Here is a 19,374-nt window from a genome sequence, read left to right as displayed (position 1 = left end):
GTTAAGTCATAGGTAGGCAAACATATGACTTTGGTGTTTTCTAATTTTATAACTGTATTTTGGCTTTAAATTACACATAGCTTTATTAAATCCTAGTCACAGTTCCGGTTCTGGTTGTAAGCAATCATTTTGGTAATTTAATTATTCATAAGATTTCATTGTATTAATGATAGAGATGGCGAGGACTGAGACAACATTTTAAAACCACTTTTGAGTTACGAGGCTGTGGTGTAGTTCCATTCAACAATATCTGAAACTTGGGAGATGATTTTCCTTTGGATGCTTCTTTCAGGAACATCTAGATATAGCAATCAAACTTTTACCAGAGGAACCCTTTCTATATTACCTCAAAGGAAGATACTGTTATACTGTAAGTTGAATGCCTTTATTTATAAACTTTATTTGAATGTAGTATGATTATAGGATAAATTTTCAATGACTTATTGTTTTATTTTTACCCAGTGCCTACTTTAGGGAGAATTATAATAGCAATATAAATTTTATTTTAATGTATAATACATATGTTAAAATTTTATGTGAATTTATAATTTATACATTATAATTTTAAAATCTATAATCTAGGTATTTTATAATCTATAAACTTGTAATTTATATATATTTGTATGTTATATGCCATGTTTTATATATATGTGACCTTTTTCTTTCGTGCTCTTTCATTTCTTTTTGCAGTAGTCACATTCCCTCCCTTTGTAGATATCTCAGTTTGGGATCAACCATCCACACACATGCCCTGTGTCTAGGTCACTACTCACGGTTCTGTAGGAGGACTTTTTTTCATCCAGTAGTGTATACTGAGCACAAATTATGTGCTAACTAACTGGCCAGAGATGAATAAAACACTCCTTGCTTTTAAGGAACTTAATTTGGAAGGGTTACGCGACATATATAGCTCAAATAAAAGCAGTTGGTCCATGTCTTAAATGACACTATTAGTTTATAGAAAATTACAGAATGTGAAAATGTATCTTAAGAATATGTGAAAAAAATTATTGTGAAAGGACAATGCCATTTTTGAATGATAAAATTAGGGTAGGCAAAGAGATAACTTCTTCACTGCAGCTGAAAGAGAATTAGAGGTGAAGAAAGAAGTTTGCTTTTATTGAACGCCTGCTCTATGCCAAATATGCATTCTGTCCTTTATATTTCTTGTTGCATTTCATCCTTAAAACACTGCTATGAAGCAGTTGTTATTATACCAGTTTTAAAGATTAAAAATCTGAGTCTTCATGATGTTAAGAACCTTCCCAAAGTCCATTTAACTGGTCAATGAAAGAGGCAGCATTGAAATTCAAATTTAATTCCAAAATTTATGCTCTTTATATTGTGTTACATACAAAGAAAACTTACATTTTGTTAAGGAAAAAGGAGTAAAGGTATATCTGTTTTTCTCATTTTTTCCTAGTTGTAAGACGGCAAAGTCAAATAATAGAATGACACTCAAATTTTTATAATCTACTCAATGCTGTAAAATACACAATGATGCCTTCATGCTGTGAAATATTGTACTGTTGAGTACACTACTAATTTGCTAAGGTTGTATTACCTCCCAACAACTCACATGTTTTACTTACTGTTTATTTTCTGTTGATCCAAAGTTATCTCAAAGAGTTATTTCTTCAAGGAAAGAGTCCACATTTTACACTTTTTGATAATTTTCTTTCAGCATCTAGTTCAGTTTTTTGGCACTTAAAATAAGCTGCTTCTACAAGAATTTGTTGTTTAAATGATTGATTCACTAAAACTAGAGAAAAAGTACAAAAATCAAAGAATATGAAAAGCAGTAGTAATAATGGCTAACATGTACATGGCTCTTGTAAGCATTTTATGTGACTGTAAACATTTTATATATTGTAGCTCACTCACTTTTTCAAAAACCCTATAAGGTTAATAAGGTCAATAATTTGCCCAGAGTCACTCAGCTAATAAGCAGTAGATAATAAGTAGAACAGGATTCAAACACAGGCAGTTTGTTTCTCTTTTTCTTTTCTTTTTTTCTTTTTTTTTTCTTTTTTGAGACCACGTCTTGCTCTGTCACCCAGGCTGGAGTGCAGTGGCATGATCTCGGCTCACTGCAGCCTCCACCTACTGGATTCAAGTGATTCTCTTGCCTCAGCCTCCCGAGTAGCTGGGATTACAGGTGTGTGCCACCATGCCCGGGTAGTCTTTTTTTGTATTTTTAGTAGAGATGGAGTTTCGCCATGTTGGCCAGGCTGGTCTCACACTCCTGGCCTCAAATGATCCACCCGCCTTGGCCTCCCAAAGTGCTAAGATTACAGGCATGAACCACTGCACCTGGCCCAGGCAGTTTGCTTCTAAAGTCTTTGCTCTTAACTAGTAAGCTCTACTGCCTACAAATTATAAGTATAGGTAATGAATATGAATTGTGGGAGAGGAAGTTGGAACTCTTTCCATCAGGGGGAATCAGCTTCCGCCAAGGTAATAAAGCACGTATGAGCAAATGTGTAAAGAATGTTTCCAGCATATGCAGAATAGAGAACTCAAAATTTTCTGGACACACAATATCTTAAAGTGTGTGTTAGCTTGAAGTGTGTATATCTATTTCTAATCAGGTCAGTGAAAGAACCTACAGAAAAAAAATAAATAAAATAAAATAAAAATAAAATAAGAACCTACAGAAAAATAAATAAATAAAATAAAACAGCCAAAGGCCAGAAACAAAGCAAGAATACCAGTTCCAAGGACTGGTAAACCAACTTGAAACCACCTCATAGTCAGGGGCGTTTACCAAGGTTGGTAACCTAAAGCTTAGTCTGCAGACCTTTGTTGGGTTTGGGGGACTACAGACCTGAGCAGAGCAGAGAGCAGCTTAAAGACTGCCACAAATATACAGGACTCAAAAAAGTACAATGGCCGGGGGGCGGAAAAGATGAACTTAAATGAAATTTATTCAGCAGAAGCTTATTAGCAGTGAAAATTCATTTTCAGCTGTAACAATTGGGAAGATAGAGCTGAAAAGAGGAAATGCTCCTAAGATTTAAAAGCCATTTACCAACCTCACAAGTTTCTGGAACTTCAATGTGCATTACCTGCCTAGGCTTAAAAGCCCAAGAAAGAAATTTTTATTCAAAATGGACTCTGATCTTCATGCCATAGAGAAATGGCCAAAGCACATGCCAATCCTCTGTAGAAGAAGGTACCTTTAGATAGACTTTGTAAAACTTTCACAGAAAGTATCCCAACAACGATGAGTTCACAGTCAAAAATTATAGACTATACAAGGAAACAAACGAACAACAATGACAGCAGAAAACAAAACAAAACAAAAAACCAGCAGTGGACCTAAAAGGACTTCAGATTTTGGAAATATGGGATACAGAATATTAAATATCTACATATAATGTGTTTTTTAAAATAAGAGGAATTGGCAGGGGATAGATGAACAGCATAAGCAAAATTCAGTCCTGCTTTTTGAAAATAAACTGTTTGTTATGGCCATGTAACAGGACAAGCTAGAACTTTCAAAAGGACTTGACAGCTTTTCTCTTACTCCAGGATGTCAGGCAGCCTTTATAACATTACCTATGCTAATTACAGCATTTTGTCTAACACCTATTATAGCCATAAAATTAAATCAAAAAGATGAAAACTAGAAGTATTTCCACATATGTTTGACTGTTTTCCAGATCACATTTCAATTACTTCACAAAAGAAAGTCTGTGAGTGGTAAGCAAGCATATGAAAAGATATTGGTCATCAGTAGTCATTAGAAAAATGCAAATTAAAACCACAGAGAAAGACTGCTTGCTATATATTCACTTTTTAAAGGGGCTAAAATTTAAAAGATGGCAATAGCAAGTACCAGCAAGGATATAAAGCAATTGAAACTCACATGTTTCAATGGGAATATGTGAATAATGAATATATGATCAATTCCTAAGTATTCACCAAGAGAAATGAAAATATATGCTTACACAAAGACTAGCATATAAATTTTCATAGCAACTTTAGCAGCATAGCAACATGCATGACTCTTCAAAGTGTTATGCCAAGAAAGCTCACAAAAGACTACCTAATTGCATTGATATGAAACTCTAAAAAAGGCGAATTATAGTCAGATCAGTATTTGTCTAGGGCTAGGAGCAGGTTAAGGAGATTGACAGCAAAGGGGTATGAGAGAACTTTTTAGGATGATGAAAATGTAGTATATATTGATTGTTGTGGCAGTTACAGGATCGTATGCATTTATCAAAACTCATAGAACCGTACACTTCTAATGGAGGAGATTTTATGTAGATTATACCTCAATAAAGCCAATTTAAAAAATACATAATGACCGATAAACATAGATAGTAAACATGTAGAAAAGTTATATCAAATAGTAAGCAAATAAATATATATATATATGGTTTCAGGCTTCTGTTGGGGGTCCTGGAATATACTCCATGAAGAAGAGGGGATGACTACTGCTACTACTACTACTACTACTACTACTACTGCTACACACACACACATACATTTTAAGGCAAAAGTATATCTAGAGATAAAGAGCATAACTATATAGAAAGTTTAGTTCACAAGGAAAGTATTTATAAACTAGTGTGCTTCTAATGACAGCCTCAGAACAATAAAATAAAAATTGACCAAATTATAAGGATAAATGTACAGCTCAACCATATACTGGTAGTTTCACCCACCCCTTTAGGTAATTAATGGAACAAGAAAACATAAAAGTATTAGTTTGTAAAACATGCCTCACATTTAACAAGCCTGATCTAATAATTATGAAGCCGTGTGGCTAACCATTGGAGAATGGACATCTTTTCAAGCATATGCAGAATGTGTACTAAAATGGACAATATATGAGGCCGGGAAACAAATCTTAATGTATTTCAAAGAATTGATGTCATGCAGTTTTTCTGACCATAATGCAATTAAACTAAAAATTTAAAAAACAAAGTTATAGAAAATGATAATAAAAACCCCAAGTAGATGCCATTTGATTCCTACTCATTTTATAAAAATTTTAAAATCTCAGTATGAGGTGTTGCAAGGATATGGAGCAGCAGGAATTTTTACATTGCTGTGGAAACATAAATCAGCATGACTACCTTGGGAACCATTGAGTAGTGTCTTTTAAATTTGAATATTTGCCTGCCATGTGATCATGCCTACCCACAGAGCCTCACAAATGTGCTCCAGAAGGCATGTGCAAGAATGGCTATGGCAGCCTTGGTCTTAAGAGCAAAAAATGAAAAAGACCCAAATGTCCATTGACAAAAGAGTGGATAAAAACATTGCTGATGTCTGTTGAAATGATGAAATATTTCCGTTATTTAAATGACTGAACTTCAGTCATACTCATTATCCTGGATGAAATCTTAGAACCATACCATTAAGTGAAAAAGTAAGTCATACAGGAAATAAGCAGTATATTACTTTTTACAAAGTTCAAAGCAAAGCAAAAATAAGCATATCAATATGAAAAATTATGTCAAAAAATAAGGAAATAATTTTTTAATTAAAGGATAATGAACTGGGTAAGGTGGCTTATGCCTGTAATCCTAGCAGTTTGAGAGGCTGAGGCGAGAGGATCTCTTGAGCCCAGGAGTTCAAGACCAGCCTGGACAATATAGGAAGACCCTGTCTCTACAAAAAATTTTAAAAAATTAATTGGGCATGTGATGCACACCTGTATTCCCAACTACTTAGGAGGCTGAGGTGGGAGGATTGTTGAGCCCAGGAGGTCGAGGCTGCAGTGAGCCATTATCATACCACTGCACTCCAACCTGAGCAACGAGGTGAGACATTGTCAAAAAAAAAAAAGGATATTGGCTACTGAGGTATCTAGATGATGGGACTGAGAAGGAAGATACTTTATGGGTTTGGACAGAGCATCAACAGGGTCAATACCCTCAAGTTTCATTTTTGAGCCAGCTTAATCTTTTAGAATGAACATCTAATATTTATATTTGGGGAAAAAGGAAAACTTTTTAGAAGAAAGCGAAAAATCAATGGTAATATGAAATTTCGTTTTGGTGTTTATTGATTCTTTAAAAAATCTTCAGGATTGTAAAATATGTATGGTGGGTCCCCATTCCCCACTCCTTCTGGCTTGAGAATCCCTATTCTATTTATATTTCTGAGATGCTGCTTCTGGGTCAGGAGGCCAGTTGGCAGCATGGAGTAGGCAGAAGGAGAGCAAAGGCAGTCTTGTAGCCCCTATGTGCTGTACGAAGAAATACACCATAGTTGCCTCAGAATCCAGAATCAGATGAACAAACAGGATCGGCATTATTTCCCACCCCATCCCTTTTTCCTCTGATTCGACATAAATCTTCTTATCAAAAGTATTTCAAGTTGGTTTTGAAACCAGTGCTTTTGGACCCCATGGTACCTTAGAATTGTGAAAAAGGAAGGTAAAATATTAACATTAATGCCATGAGGGTGGTAGCTCTAATATATATTATTTATGGATATATATTTACATTTGTATATGTTATATCTATGTACACACACACATGTATATACATATAACACACATCTAACTGGGGAGAGAGAATCCATTCAAAAGGTGAACAACTTTCTAAGAGTGATATTGTTGTGTATTTGCAGGTCTCAAAACTGAGCTGGATTGAGAAAAAAATGGCTGCTACTCTGTTTGGAAAGATACCATCTTCAACTGTGCAAGAAGCTTTACACAATTTCCTTAAGGTACATTTTGTCTATTCATTATTTTAGTGTCAGACTGATTACCCTCTGCACCAATCCCTGCTACCATTGTCAAGGAAATCTTTTCTCCATGTAGAGCCTCAGTTTGAATCCTAGTTTTGGCATGTTCTGTTTTAAGCCCCTCATAATGCAAGTTATTAATATGTTTTAAGTCTAAACTCCTTAGAACAGCTAGTTATGCCCTAGGTTCTAGGAATTACAAACTACTTTTTAAAAATAACTCAGCAGCTTAAATGAAGGTTTAGGTATGACAGCCCTTACTACTAAGTCCAAGAACAGCTCTCTGAGTCATGTGAGCATATGCAGAAACAGTCACGCCCTGATGGTTAGACTTAGTCCCAGTACTCCTGATTAGCCTAACACAGAACCAGTTTAATCTTAAAGAAATAAAAGTGCCAAAAGGAGGAGTTATTTTAAAAGCTACCTCCTAAAGTTGCAGACATTTCTCTGGAAGATTCTTGGGATATCAGACCAAATCAGTATTCTCAATCCTGTCTTAAAATGTATAATCGCTGTACTGTACAACTCTAAGCAGTAATATATGTGTGTGTGAGCACACATGTAAATGTATAATATAGCCACCCATATAATCAACTTCCTGTTGGGGTAGTAATCCCTTTACCTTTCTCTGGAACCAACTTCAAAATTTTATAGTTACTAAATGTGTTTTCCTTCCCAACCTACCTACTTCAAGTTTATAAAAATGCAGACAAGGCTGCATGCGGTGACTCACTTCTGTAATCCCAACACTTTGGGAGGCTGAGGTAGGAAGATTGCTTGAGGTCAGGAGTTTGAGATCAGCCTGGGCAACATAGCAACACCCCAGCTCTACAAAAAGTAAAAAAATTTTCTGGGCATGGTGGCATAACTACAGTCCCAGCTACTCAGGAGGCTGAGGCAGGAGGATCACTTGAGCCCAGTAGTTCAAGGCTGCAGTGAACCATGGTCGCACCACTGCACTCCAGCCTGAGCAAAAGAGCATGACCTTATCTCAATAATAATAATAATAATAATAAAAGTCTTGTGCATGCTAATATTTGTGCTGTACCTCAGGGATCAGTTTTGTAGAACTGAGAGGGAATTTGTAGATCATGTAGTCTAAGATGGTGAGTAGGTTTCTTCTCACTTTCTATCTGTCACCCCCAATGGCCAGTGGCTGCCTCAAGTGAAAAAGTAGGTGTCCTGAAATCAAGCACAAGCCCAGTAGAAAAGAGTTCAAAAAAGAAAAAAGAAAAGGGCTGTACATTTCTTGTTTTTTATGTAATTTATCCCTTTTTTTGTTTTATAAAAAGGGAGTCAAGACCTCAGGAACTTAATTTGTTCAATTTCACACAATGGCAATCAAAGATTTGGTTTAAATATGAGTGAAGGCTAAGACTGTATCACTCCCATGTCTTCACCTTTTTCCTACCACTGAAAATTAGTTCCCTCATTTTAAATTGTATAAGAATGTAGATTATGATCTATTTAAGATAAAATATTTATATAAAAGATGCCACGTTAACTAGCAAAAATATTATCTGTACTCAAAACTCATTTCCTCATAATATCAAAGTTGTAATTGAGGAGCAGGTTTTCAGAACACTGTAGAAAAGTTCTTGAGATGCTAATGTGCCTGAAATAATACACAGATAAAATCAAAAGTGGGTAAGTAGCACAATAATGTTGAGGTAAAGAATGCAAATTTTGGAAACAGACTACCTGGTTAAATCTCAGCTCTACCACTTACCAGCTGATTAACATTGGGCAAATTGCTTAATATCTCTCTCAGTTTAATCAATAACATGGAGATAATAGTACTTACCTCACAGTGGTGTTGTAAGGATTATCTACATTCCTACAAGTAAATTGCTTAGAGTGTGCCTAGCACCCAGTAGTCCTCAGCAAAAACTCACAGAATTTTAATTTCATTAAAATTTAAACACTTCAGCAAACCATCTTGGGGAGCCCCGCATTAGGTCATTACTTAGACTTTAGTCTCAAAATGCATTCCATGTTGTTTGTCAAAGGAAAGAGAAGAGGCATCGGGAATGCTTCTTGCCATATTTACTAGAACAGCTGAGGGGACTGAGGGGTCTGGAGTGCTGAGGCTAAGGCTGTGGTGGAACTAAGAAATCTGGGAGGTGGAGGAGAGGAAAGGGAAACAGCACAGACCCTGGCTCCCACATCCAGGAGAGTCTGCAACCCCCTAGGTCCTACAACACAGCAGGCCGTGTTGTTAGGACCCAGACTGTAGGACTCCTGCCCCGAATTCATCCCTCCAAAGAGCATTCACAGGGGCCAGGAATGTATCTCTAGAACCATCCAGCTGGGTCCCGTAGAGGTTGAGAACACTGAGTTTAGAGTTAGATGAGTGAAGTTGAGACCTGAGCCTTTCCTATCTGAATGACCTGGACACATTTCCTTAGTTCTCCCACTCTCAAATTCTTCATCCGTGAAATGGCCATAATAATACCTACTTTGTACAGTTTTTGTGATGGTTACAAAAATAATGTATTTTATATTCTTGGCCCAGGGTCTAACATGTTAAATGTTCTTTCTAAAAATCAATGTTAGCTACTATTGTTTTGCTATTATAGAAGGGGAAGATTGGCCCTCCACAGCCTCAAAGCATCTAGGAAGGTGGGTTAGACACCTGTAAGAATGAATCGTCTGTGAATCCCCTGGGGAAATTCTTTCAAACTAGAGCATGCTTCCCACCTCATCCAAAATGCTGCCATGATTCCCTAGGGCAGTGGTTCTCAACCTTGGCTGTGCATTGCAGTCATCTGGGGCACCTTACAAAATGGCAGCCCAGGCCATGACCCAGACTCATTGTTTCAGAACCTCTGGGTATCTTGAAGTATAGTTTATAAGCAATAAATTGTACCCATTTTAGGTGTACAGTTCAGTGAAGTTTGACAAACTTATATACCTATGTAACCACCACCATTTCTTTTTTTTTTTTTTTTTTGAGACGGAGTCTCACGCTGTTGCCCAGGCTGGAGTGCAGTGGCGCGATCTCGGCTCACTGCAAGCTCCGCCTCCCGGGTTCCCGCCATTCTCCTGCCTCAGCCTCCTGAGTAGCTGGGACTACAGGCGCCCGCCACCGCGCCCGGCTAATTTTTTGTATTTTTAGTAGAGATGGGGTTTCACTGTGGTCTCGATCTCCTGACCTTGTGATCCGCCCGCCTCGGCCTCCCAAAGTGCTGGGATTACAGGCTTGAGCCACCGCGCCCGGCCAACCACCACCATTTCAAGATAGCGTTTTCATTATCCTAGAGAGTTATCTTTGTCCCTTTGCTGTCAATTTCCCCCATCTCCTGCCCCAGGCAACCACTGATCTGCTTTCTATCACTGTAAATTAGTTTTGCCCATTCTAAAATTTAATATAAATTGAATCACACAACATGTAATTTTGTGTATATCTGGTTTGTTTTACTCAGCATACTGTTTTGAGATTCATTCATTTTATTGAGTGTATCAGCAGCTCCTTTTCATTGCTGAGTAATATTCCATTATATGGTTATACCATAATTTGTTTATGTGTTAACTTACTGATAGACATTTGAGTTGTTTCTAGTTTGATGCTATTTTCAATAAAGCTTCTGTGAACATTCAAATGCAAGTTTGGTGTGAACATATTTTATTTCTCTTGGGTGAGCACCTAGGGGTGGAATTGTTGGGTCATATGGTATGTGCTTTTAAATCTTGATCAGTGTTTTTAAAGATCATAAAGCTATTGATTCCAATGGCAGCTGATGGCATGGCTGGAAACCACTGGATCAGAGGATGGGTGTGTGTGGTAAATGACAGGTGTGGCAATGTTGGGAGACAGGCTACCCTGATTGCACTTACTGTTTGCAATCATATGATCCCTGAGTCTGTACTAGTGGCTTCCCCAGCTGCAGAACTCTCAGCTGTGTCCTGATATGGTATAAGGCTGCTGCTTGAGCTTATAAGATGTTTTAAAGAAGAGCTAATTTATTCAACAGTGTTTATTAAGCACATAACTAGTGCCAAACATGGCATCAAATACTGGGAACACAGAAATGACCAACATAGTTCCTGTCTTCAAGGAACTTGGATCGCCAAGACAAATTAAATATGTGTAATATTCTTTGCCAGGTGTTATGATAAAGAGTGTTCTAAGGGCCTCTTTAGAAACTGCCTCATCATTGGAACATTACATTGAAACATTAGCATTTGAGTAATGCTACGCTCCTTGTAATTCATCCAAGGCCTTTTATGAAAGGTCAGAATCTGTTTTACCTTAGGAATTCAGTGTTGTTAGTTGCCTGTCTGTGTTCTGTTGGGCTTCAGTTTTTCAAACCATGAGAACAAAAAGAGGTGTTCTTATTTATAATCACTTTAGTTTACTAAACATAGGTGTTAAGGTATATATGCAGAATTAGAATGCCAGTACTAAAGAAATAAGCTCTTTACATGCATACATTGGGGCAAGTTGTCCCCAATATGGGATTCGGACAGAGCTGAGGCAACTACCAGGCATAGAAGAAGGTATAATTGAATAAAGTTCAGTCTTAAGTCCCTCTTATTAGAATGGCTCAAGAAATTCTCTTACCAAACTAGAAGCCTTGAAATGGAGATGATTAGACAAGAGAGAAGCAGAAGAACCAGAATCCATGGATGGCACTATAGGATGGTCAAGGCTCTGGCTTGATTGAAATTGACAACTTCCTTTAATCTGTTGGTAGCTTTGCTGTCTCTCCAGCAGGTTTCATTCCATGCCCAGACACTGTTAAGTTACCTGATTTTAAAGTTTTATACCGAGTCTGGCTCCCTACCCTAGGAGATTTTTGTCCTCCTCCTTCTAGAACCTTCTCTTTTGGATTCTGTGCAGAATAAAATGTCTTTTAAAAGGGATGTGCCCTCGTAAGGTGTTGGACCACTCCTCAGCACCCTGATTTGGATTTATCTTCATTAGTATCTCTTTAAAATATATATATATTATTTTGATTCAGCTATTCAACTTCTGGGAATCTCCCTTATAGGCATAAACACACATATACACAAACATATGAGAAAAAGTATGTTCATTGATTATTAGTAGCGATAATGAAAATGGAGAATAAATCAAGATGTCCAATGGGAAATGCTTCCTTTCATTATGATTCATGCAGAATATGAAATACAGCTCTTAAAAATGATGAAGTGTATCTATGCTAACATGAAAATGTGTTTGTAATATGGGGAAAAAAGTCTAGGGCCAATATGTAGATTTTCTATCAATGTGCACATTTATTCAGTTTTATGTATTTATTTGTATTTTTCTAGCTTTACTGAGGTATAATTGACAAGAATTATATATATGTAAATTATATATATATGTAAAATGGTTCCATTTTGTTTCATTTTCAAAAGCCAAATATCTGTTTTTTTATTTGCCTATACTTGGCAGAGTCTGGTAGGATGCATGTCAAACTGCTGATAGTGGTTACCCCTGGGGCATGAGATTGAAGTTGAGAATAAAACTAGGAAGGAGAAATTTTCACTTTTTAATTTTGGAAATGTCTGGATTGTTCATATCTTGTGAAACAAGGATATTTTTGTAAATATTTAAAAGCATCCTCTTCTCTTGTGTTCTACCCCGCTCTAGGGTGGAGACTCCAGGTTGTAAGCTTGCTTGCCTGGGCCTTCAAAACAGCGAAAGCTGACTCTGAAGCAAGACTGACTTAGGTTCTAAGAAGAGCTGTCTAGTAACAATCCCACACCTGAAAGAATTCTTGTTTCCCAGAGATAAAGTAAAGGAACTGGTACATAACAAGACTGACCTAGGTTCTAAGAAGGGCTGTCTGATAACAATACCATACCTGAAATAATTCTTATTTCCCAGAGATAAAGGAACTGGTACATAGATTAGTAGATAATAGAAAAGTACCTTTATAATACCCACTCATGTCTACTACCTGGATTGGTTATTTCAAGGATCTGTCTTTCCTTTAAAAGTCCATGATTTGATGGACTTCAGATATTATTTAACTCCTGTGGAATATGTTGAAATCATAAGAAATCAAATATTAATCTAGTGGAAGATGCTTGCCATGGGGTACCAGTCATGCTCTACTCTCATTTTCTAAATAGATAGTGAGGCCAGGAGTGGTGGCTCATGCCTGTAATCCCAGCACTTTGGGAGGTCAAGGGGGATGGATCACCTGAGGTCAGGAGTTTGAGACAAGCCTGGCCAACATGGTGAAACCCCATCTCTATTAAAAATACAAAAATTAGCCAGGCATGGTGGCAGGTGCCTATAATCCCAGCTACTCGGGAGGCTGAGGCAGGAGAATCACCTGAACCTAGGAGATGGAGGTTGCAGTAAGCTGAGATCGCACCACTGCACTCCAGCCTGGGCGACAGAGCAAGATCCAATGGATGGATGGATGGATGGATGGATGGATGGATGGATGGATGGATGGATGGATGGAGTCCTAGGAATATCACCAGTTGTTTGTTCTTGAAAAGAATAGAGAAAGAAGACTGAGGAAAATTATTATGTAAAGAAACCTCAAAACCATAAAGTATCTCATTGCTTTGTAAGCTTTATGACCATGGTAATAATCAATTTTATTTTAATGGCTAAATGCAAAGGCTATGTTTCCACTCAAAAGATACTTAAACTGATCAAGTGATTCAAATGTGAAACAACCAACCTAAATTCTTACGGCAGTTTGGTTCATAATATTTTTTTTATTTAAATATATTTTCTTCATTTGTGGTTATTGTTATTTTAATATTGCCCTCTTATTCTCTCCTGTTTTTCTCTCAAATCAGGCTGAAGAACTATGCCCTGGTTATTCTAATCCCAATTACATGTACTTAGCAAAGGTAATGAAGACCACTGTTCTGCTTTAAGATCACTTTGAACCCGTCACATAAAAACATGATTATGTTTAATATTGGTTATTTCTCATTTCCAGTGTTATGCTGATCTTGAGGAAAACCAGAATGCTTTGAAGTTCTGTAATTTGGCATTATTGCTTCCTACTGTTACCAAAGAGGTAAGTCCAGAAAGTGACAGTGCTGTTGTCTTATTAGTACTATTCAAGCTCAAAATATGAATAACTTCCTTAGATACGTTTGTAGTTTTCTCTATTCAATTTTATGTATTTATTTTTGTTCTAGCTTTATTGAAGTATAATTGACAAATAAAAACTATATATATACAGCATGATGTTTTGATAGACATATATGTTATGAAATGACTACCACAATCAAGCTAATTAACACATTCATCACCTCACATAGTTACTTTTTTTGTTGTTGAGAACATTGGAGATCCACTGTCTTAGCAAATTTCAAATATATAATATAGTATTATTAACTATAGTCACATTGCTGTCCTTTAAATCTCCAGAACCTATTCATCCTGCATAACTGAAACTGTGTACCCTAGACCAATATCTCCTTATTTCTCCCACCCTCCCAGCCCCTGACAGCCACCCTTCTATTCTCTCCTTCTATGATGGAGTTTTCTTTCATACTAAAACCTTTGACTTGGATTTTACATGTACTATGAAGTTTTAAAATTTGCTGTATCTCTGTAAGATAACCTGTCACCAGGAGGCCCTAGCGGTTAAAGCATCCTGATGCTTGTTAGATATAAGACAGCAGGGAATGAAGCAAGCATAATTCCTTCAGTGGGAAGGAGGTGGCGCAGCATAATTCTGGGGAGCTGAGGATTAACTATATAGGCAACAAACAAGCTAGACAGGTGGCCCAGCCTACAGAAAGGGGAGTGACCATGGGTTGCCATCCTCGGTGCCCAACTCACAGCAGTTATGGCTATCCAAGGCCATGACAAAGATGAAAAATACGTAATAACATGTTTTTGGTTTTTGGACACTGGCCATTAATGAAAAAAACTATTGCCCTGTCTCTTGCCCTTTTATTCAGTAATTCAGGATTCTGGGTATGCTGTAAGTTTCAAGCATTCCACAGGCTTAACAACTCAGTCTGCTCCTATGAGCTGTTGACTGGTGGTGTGGGAACAACAACAAAAAAAATAGGTATATATTTTCCTCCTCTTCTCATACCACCAAACATTATCATCCTCTAAATCATAACAGAAAAGAAATGCCTCAGAAGAAAAAAAAAAAAAAACACCTCCTCTTTTTCTGTGTTGGAGCAGTACAGGTTCCAATATTTATTGTGATCTGAACTATAAACAAATAAGACATGCCTGTTGCCTCCTAGGAGGCTATAGCCTAGAAGGGAACATATGGTGTGTGTCCAAATAACTGTAGCTCAAAGCAGAAAGCATGAGGTACTAAGAGAAGTACAAATCCTCAGTTATGGAAATTTTGAAAAAGGAGAAATTATTTTCACCTAGAAGAGGCCAGGTGGCATCAGAGGCAGACTTTGAAAGATCTATATAATATGGAGTTGTGGACAAGTACATTGCACGTCCTGAACAGAGGCACAAAAGAAAGCAAAGCTCTGTTTGCCTGGAGCAAAAGGAATGTGCCCACTTTCCCCGGACCACAGCTGGTGTGTGCCAGCCTCCCAGCCATTCTCCTCCCAGCTTCCTTGCCTCCCGCCAGGCCACTCTTGACTCCCAGTAGCAGCACAAGCAACAGATTAAGTGTAAACGTCAACATGTCACTTCCCTGCTCAAAACCCTTTGCTGTTAAGATAGGGGTCAGAATTTTCAGCATGTCCTTCAAGGCTCTGATCCAGCTCCTAACAGTCTCTCAAGCTTCATATGTTCCCCGTTCTTCCCTCCACCGCCCAACCTGCCCTTCACCCTTAGAACATACTGTTCCCGGCCGGGCGCGGTGGCTCAAGCCTGTAATCCCAGCACTTTGGGAGGCCGAGACGGGCGGATCACGAGGTCAGGAGATCGAGACCATCCTGGCTAACACGGTGAAACCCCGTCTCTACTAAAAAATACAAAAAACTAGCCGGGCGAGGTGGCGGGCGCCTGTAGTCCCAGCTACTCGGGAGGCTGAGGCAGGAGAATGGCGTAAACCCGGGAGGCGGAGCTTGCAGTGAGCCGAGATCGCACCACTGCACTCCAGCCTGGGTGACAGAGCCAGACTCCGTCTCAAAAAAAAAAAAAAAAAAAAAGAACATACTGTTCCCACTTCCTGAAACACTCCTACCCACCCTCCGCTCCTTTCACTAGCTTTATTCCATCCTGTCCTCCAGGCCTCACCATGAATGCTGTTTCTTCAGGAAAGACTTTCTTGACACCTGCTGGCAAGAAAGCCCCCTATGCTTTTCCTTACTATCATTTCACACAGTTATTATGTCATTATTAATGTGATTGTTCCATGAGAGTAACAACCAGGTTTGTGTCATTCATCACTACATCCCTAATCCTGAATATACTGCCTAGCATATCATAAGCACTCGGTAAGTGTTCATAGAAAGAACCAAGACATTAATATCATACAAATAAAAATAGTAGTGTCAATAGTAATAATAAAGAAGATGCATAATGAATGTAAGAAGGCTAGACATTGGAAGTATTTCTGTAATAAGCAAAATAGTTTGAACAAATATTTCTCACATTTTTTTTTTCCCTCAGTGATGTCTCCATTTGTATTCTTAGCAATTTTTTTCCAAGTAGTAAGGTATGTAAGGAATATTTCCATTTCTTTTTCAATGAGAAAATAGTATGAAGTGAGTTATGTGTAATACCCCTCCATCTCTATAAAGTTTTTTCAGATTGAAATGTACCCCATTAGTGATTTTGCTAACCAAGTTTATTCATTTCCAAAATGTCTAGCAATGCCAGTAGTTACAAGAAGACAACCTAGCCATCAGTTTGCTCTCTCTTGTGAAATTTCATAACATGCTTGTTTCTTTCTTGTGGCATTTATAGCTTCTTCCTTGCATTGTAGTCATTTGTGGACCTGTCTTTTGTCCCCTGTTAGGGAACTCTCAGCTCATCACACTGCTACTTGATATTGGGAGTGTCAGTCATTTGGTCTCTAGAGCCCAGATTCATAGGTGTAAGCAGCTTTACATTCCCAGAATTTGGAACGATGGTATTTTTATTATTCATGTGGACTTTTCTTGACCCTAGGAAAGTAATCTCAGATCCTGAGAAACATTTCTTTTTTTAAAAAAGGGATTTATGTGTCTGAGACAGTGTGAGAATGATTGCTGAATGAAATAATGACTTCACTGGCAACCTGAAAATTGTTTGCCTGGAGGCAGTATTGAAGTTCATCAACTTGGAGCCTACTGAGAAAGCTCAAATATAAAAAGCATTATGTAATAATTTTGTTTTATGATAAGAGATGTGCTAAGCTGGTAAAGAAAACCCCATATTTTAAAATTGCTGAAACATTTTGAAATGGCATTAATCACCTTTCTAAGACCAACAGACTCATAGACTAGTAAATCCAATGTTACCAGAAACCAACCACAAAAAGAAGTGCACTCTGGGAGTGCTAAAAGTTAAGAGCTCATTATATTTAGCAAGTGGTATAGTTGTCTTTGAAATGGCCTGTTGATTGAAGTTCTGAGCTGTATTTCTAACCTGTTTTATGAGTTGAGAAGCACAATTCTCATTGGTAACTGCTCTTAGTAACAAAATCCTAATTCTGCTTTAAATGTTCTTTCTGAGTTACGATATCGTATTTGATTATCTGAATTAAGACATTGGTTTTCTGGATAGGTTTATAAAACAGAATTTGTATCCATTCACTCTGCCTTCCTGTTTTAGAAATGCTACTCAGGGTAATAAATGAGTCACTTGCCAAAATCCTGTAATATTGTCTTATTTGCTAGAAATTCTTGTTTGCCCATTTCTTTCCTGTTGAAACTTATTTCTTGTAAATTAACTCATCTGTGCTATCCATGCCTGGAGAATTATTCCTAGTACTTTCTAAAAAATTAATAAGACAGCCAGGTGCGGTGGCTTACGCCTGTAATCCCAGCACTTTGGGAGGCTGAGGCGGGTGGATCACCTGAGGTTGGGAGTTTGAGACCAGCCTGACCAACATGGAGAAACCCCATCTCTACTAAAAAAATTACAAAATTAGCTGGGCGTGGTAGCACATGCCTATAATCCCAGCTACTAGGGAGGCTGAGGCAGGAGAATCGCTTGAACCTGGGAGGCGGAGGTTGTGGTAAGCCGAGATCGTGCCATTGCGCTCCAGCCAGGGCAACAAGAGTGAAACTCCATCTCAAAAAAAAAAAAAAAAAAAAAAAAAATTAATAAGGCTATTATAGTATAGATAGTATAGACAGACTTTTCCCACTCTCTAAACGGACATTTTCATGATTTGTAGAAAGTCTGTTTACAACCCCATATTTCTACTGTTTTGACTCTTACCTTCTTGTCATTTGCATTTAAAATGTATTTTTCTTAAGATTTTGCAATATATATAATGGTCTTGGTTGTGTTATTTAAATTGATCTTAAAAATACTCTAAAGAAGATTCTTAGAACCCTTTTATTTATTTTCTTGAAATAATTGATGATACAGCATCAGTTTGGGACTAGCTGTTCTTAACCAGTACCCAGTCTCATGAAGTTGGTGTGTGATAATCATTACCCAAATGCTAGGAGAATAATGACAATTCAATGTAAATAAGTCTCTTATTTATCCAAAGTCTTTAACAGAGAGCATTGATGTAGTTTTCTAAACCATATTTTTCCAACACTATCAGATGAAATAAATCTATATTTTTGAATGTGTGTGTGTGGGTGAAAGAGGGAGATTATCTTTATTCAGTTATTTTACAATTATAGAGGTGTTCTCTGCTAGAGGCTTGGGATACAAAGAGAAAAAAACGGATACCTCTGCCATCATGAATTCTGTGGTGTAGTGGGAAAGGCAGGCACTGAAAAAGTCATAGCAGTAAAATTTGATGAGTATTTTGGAAATAAAAGCACAGAGATTTGTGAGAAAATAAAACTGGTACTACAACTTGGGCCACAGGCCAGGAAAGGTCATCCTGAGGTTTTGCTATATATAATCTAAGGAAATTAGAATTTAAACCCAGTTGTTTAAATATTTAAGACTTGCTTGGACAGTAGAGGGCTCATTAAAAATACAGGTTCCTGGCTTTTTCTAGAAAGTTAGAAAGAAGCTCTGAGCTCCAGAATGTGGTGACCCCAACCTCAGTATCATCGTGGTCTCACTCAAGTTTCCTCTGTCTGGGAAGCTTAGTGCTCAGATGGCCCTTGGGTGAGATTACAGAGAAAGACAGGTGGTGACTGAGTTCTTGACATTGCAACTATAGGAACTGTTGACTCTTGGCTGGGCGCAGTGGCTCACGGCTGTAATCCCAGCACTTTGGGAGGCCGAGGTGGGCAGATCACGAGGTCAAGAGATTGAGACCATCCTGGCCAACATGGTGAAACCCCGTCTCTACTAAAAATACAAAAATTAGCTGGGCATGGTGGCATGTGCCTGTAGCCCCAGCTACTCAGGAGGCTGAGGCAGGGGAATCACTTGAACCCGAAAGGGGGAGGTTGCAGTGGGCCGAGATTGCACCACTACACTCCAGCCTGGCAACAGAGACTCCGTCTCAAAAAAAAAGAAAAAAAAGGAAATGTTGACCTTTAAGGATATGGCTTTGGATTTTACTCAGAAAGAGCAGACCCTGCTAGACCCATCTCAGAGGAAGCTGCAGAGACATGTGATTCTGGAGAAAATCCTCAAAACCAGCATCCAGGCAGTAAAGTCTTAGAAACAAAGACAGA

At 37.9% G+C, this 19,374-nt stretch overlaps 1 protein-coding gene across 11 annotated transcripts in view; it reads left to right on the top strand.

Annotated features, from left to right (window-relative positions):
- RMDN2 (regulator of microtubule dynamics 2) overlaps nucleotides 1-19,374 on the top strand; it is an 86,216-nt gene that overhangs the window by 64,844 nt on the left and 1,998 nt on the right. For 8 of the 11 annotated variants that reach the window (XM_077959708.1, XM_077959710.1, XM_077959709.1 and 5 more), the window contains 4 exons: nucleotides 293-370; nucleotides 6,595-6,693; nucleotides 13,483-13,536; nucleotides 13,629-13,709. In XM_077959708.1, the coding sequence (XP_077815834.1) occupies nucleotides 293-370; nucleotides 6,595-6,693; nucleotides 13,483-13,536; nucleotides 13,629-13,709 (312 nt within the window). The remainder of the gene's footprint in view (nucleotides 1-292; nucleotides 371-6,594; nucleotides 6,694-13,482; nucleotides 13,537-13,628; nucleotides 13,710-19,374) is intronic. The other 3 variants (XM_077959714.1, XM_077959713.1, XM_077959711.1) reach the window with 1 other exon arrangement.

Source organism: Macaca mulatta, chromosome 13, assembly GCF_049350105.2.
Source record: "Macaca mulatta isolate MMU2019108-1 chromosome 13, T2T-MMU8v2.0, whole genome shotgun sequence".
In the NCBI taxonomy this organism is placed as follows: domain Eukaryota; kingdom Metazoa; phylum Chordata; class Mammalia; order Primates; family Cercopithecidae; genus Macaca; species Macaca mulatta.
Note: the sequence above shows the minus strand (reverse complement) of the source record. Positions and strands in the feature narration are given on the sequence as shown.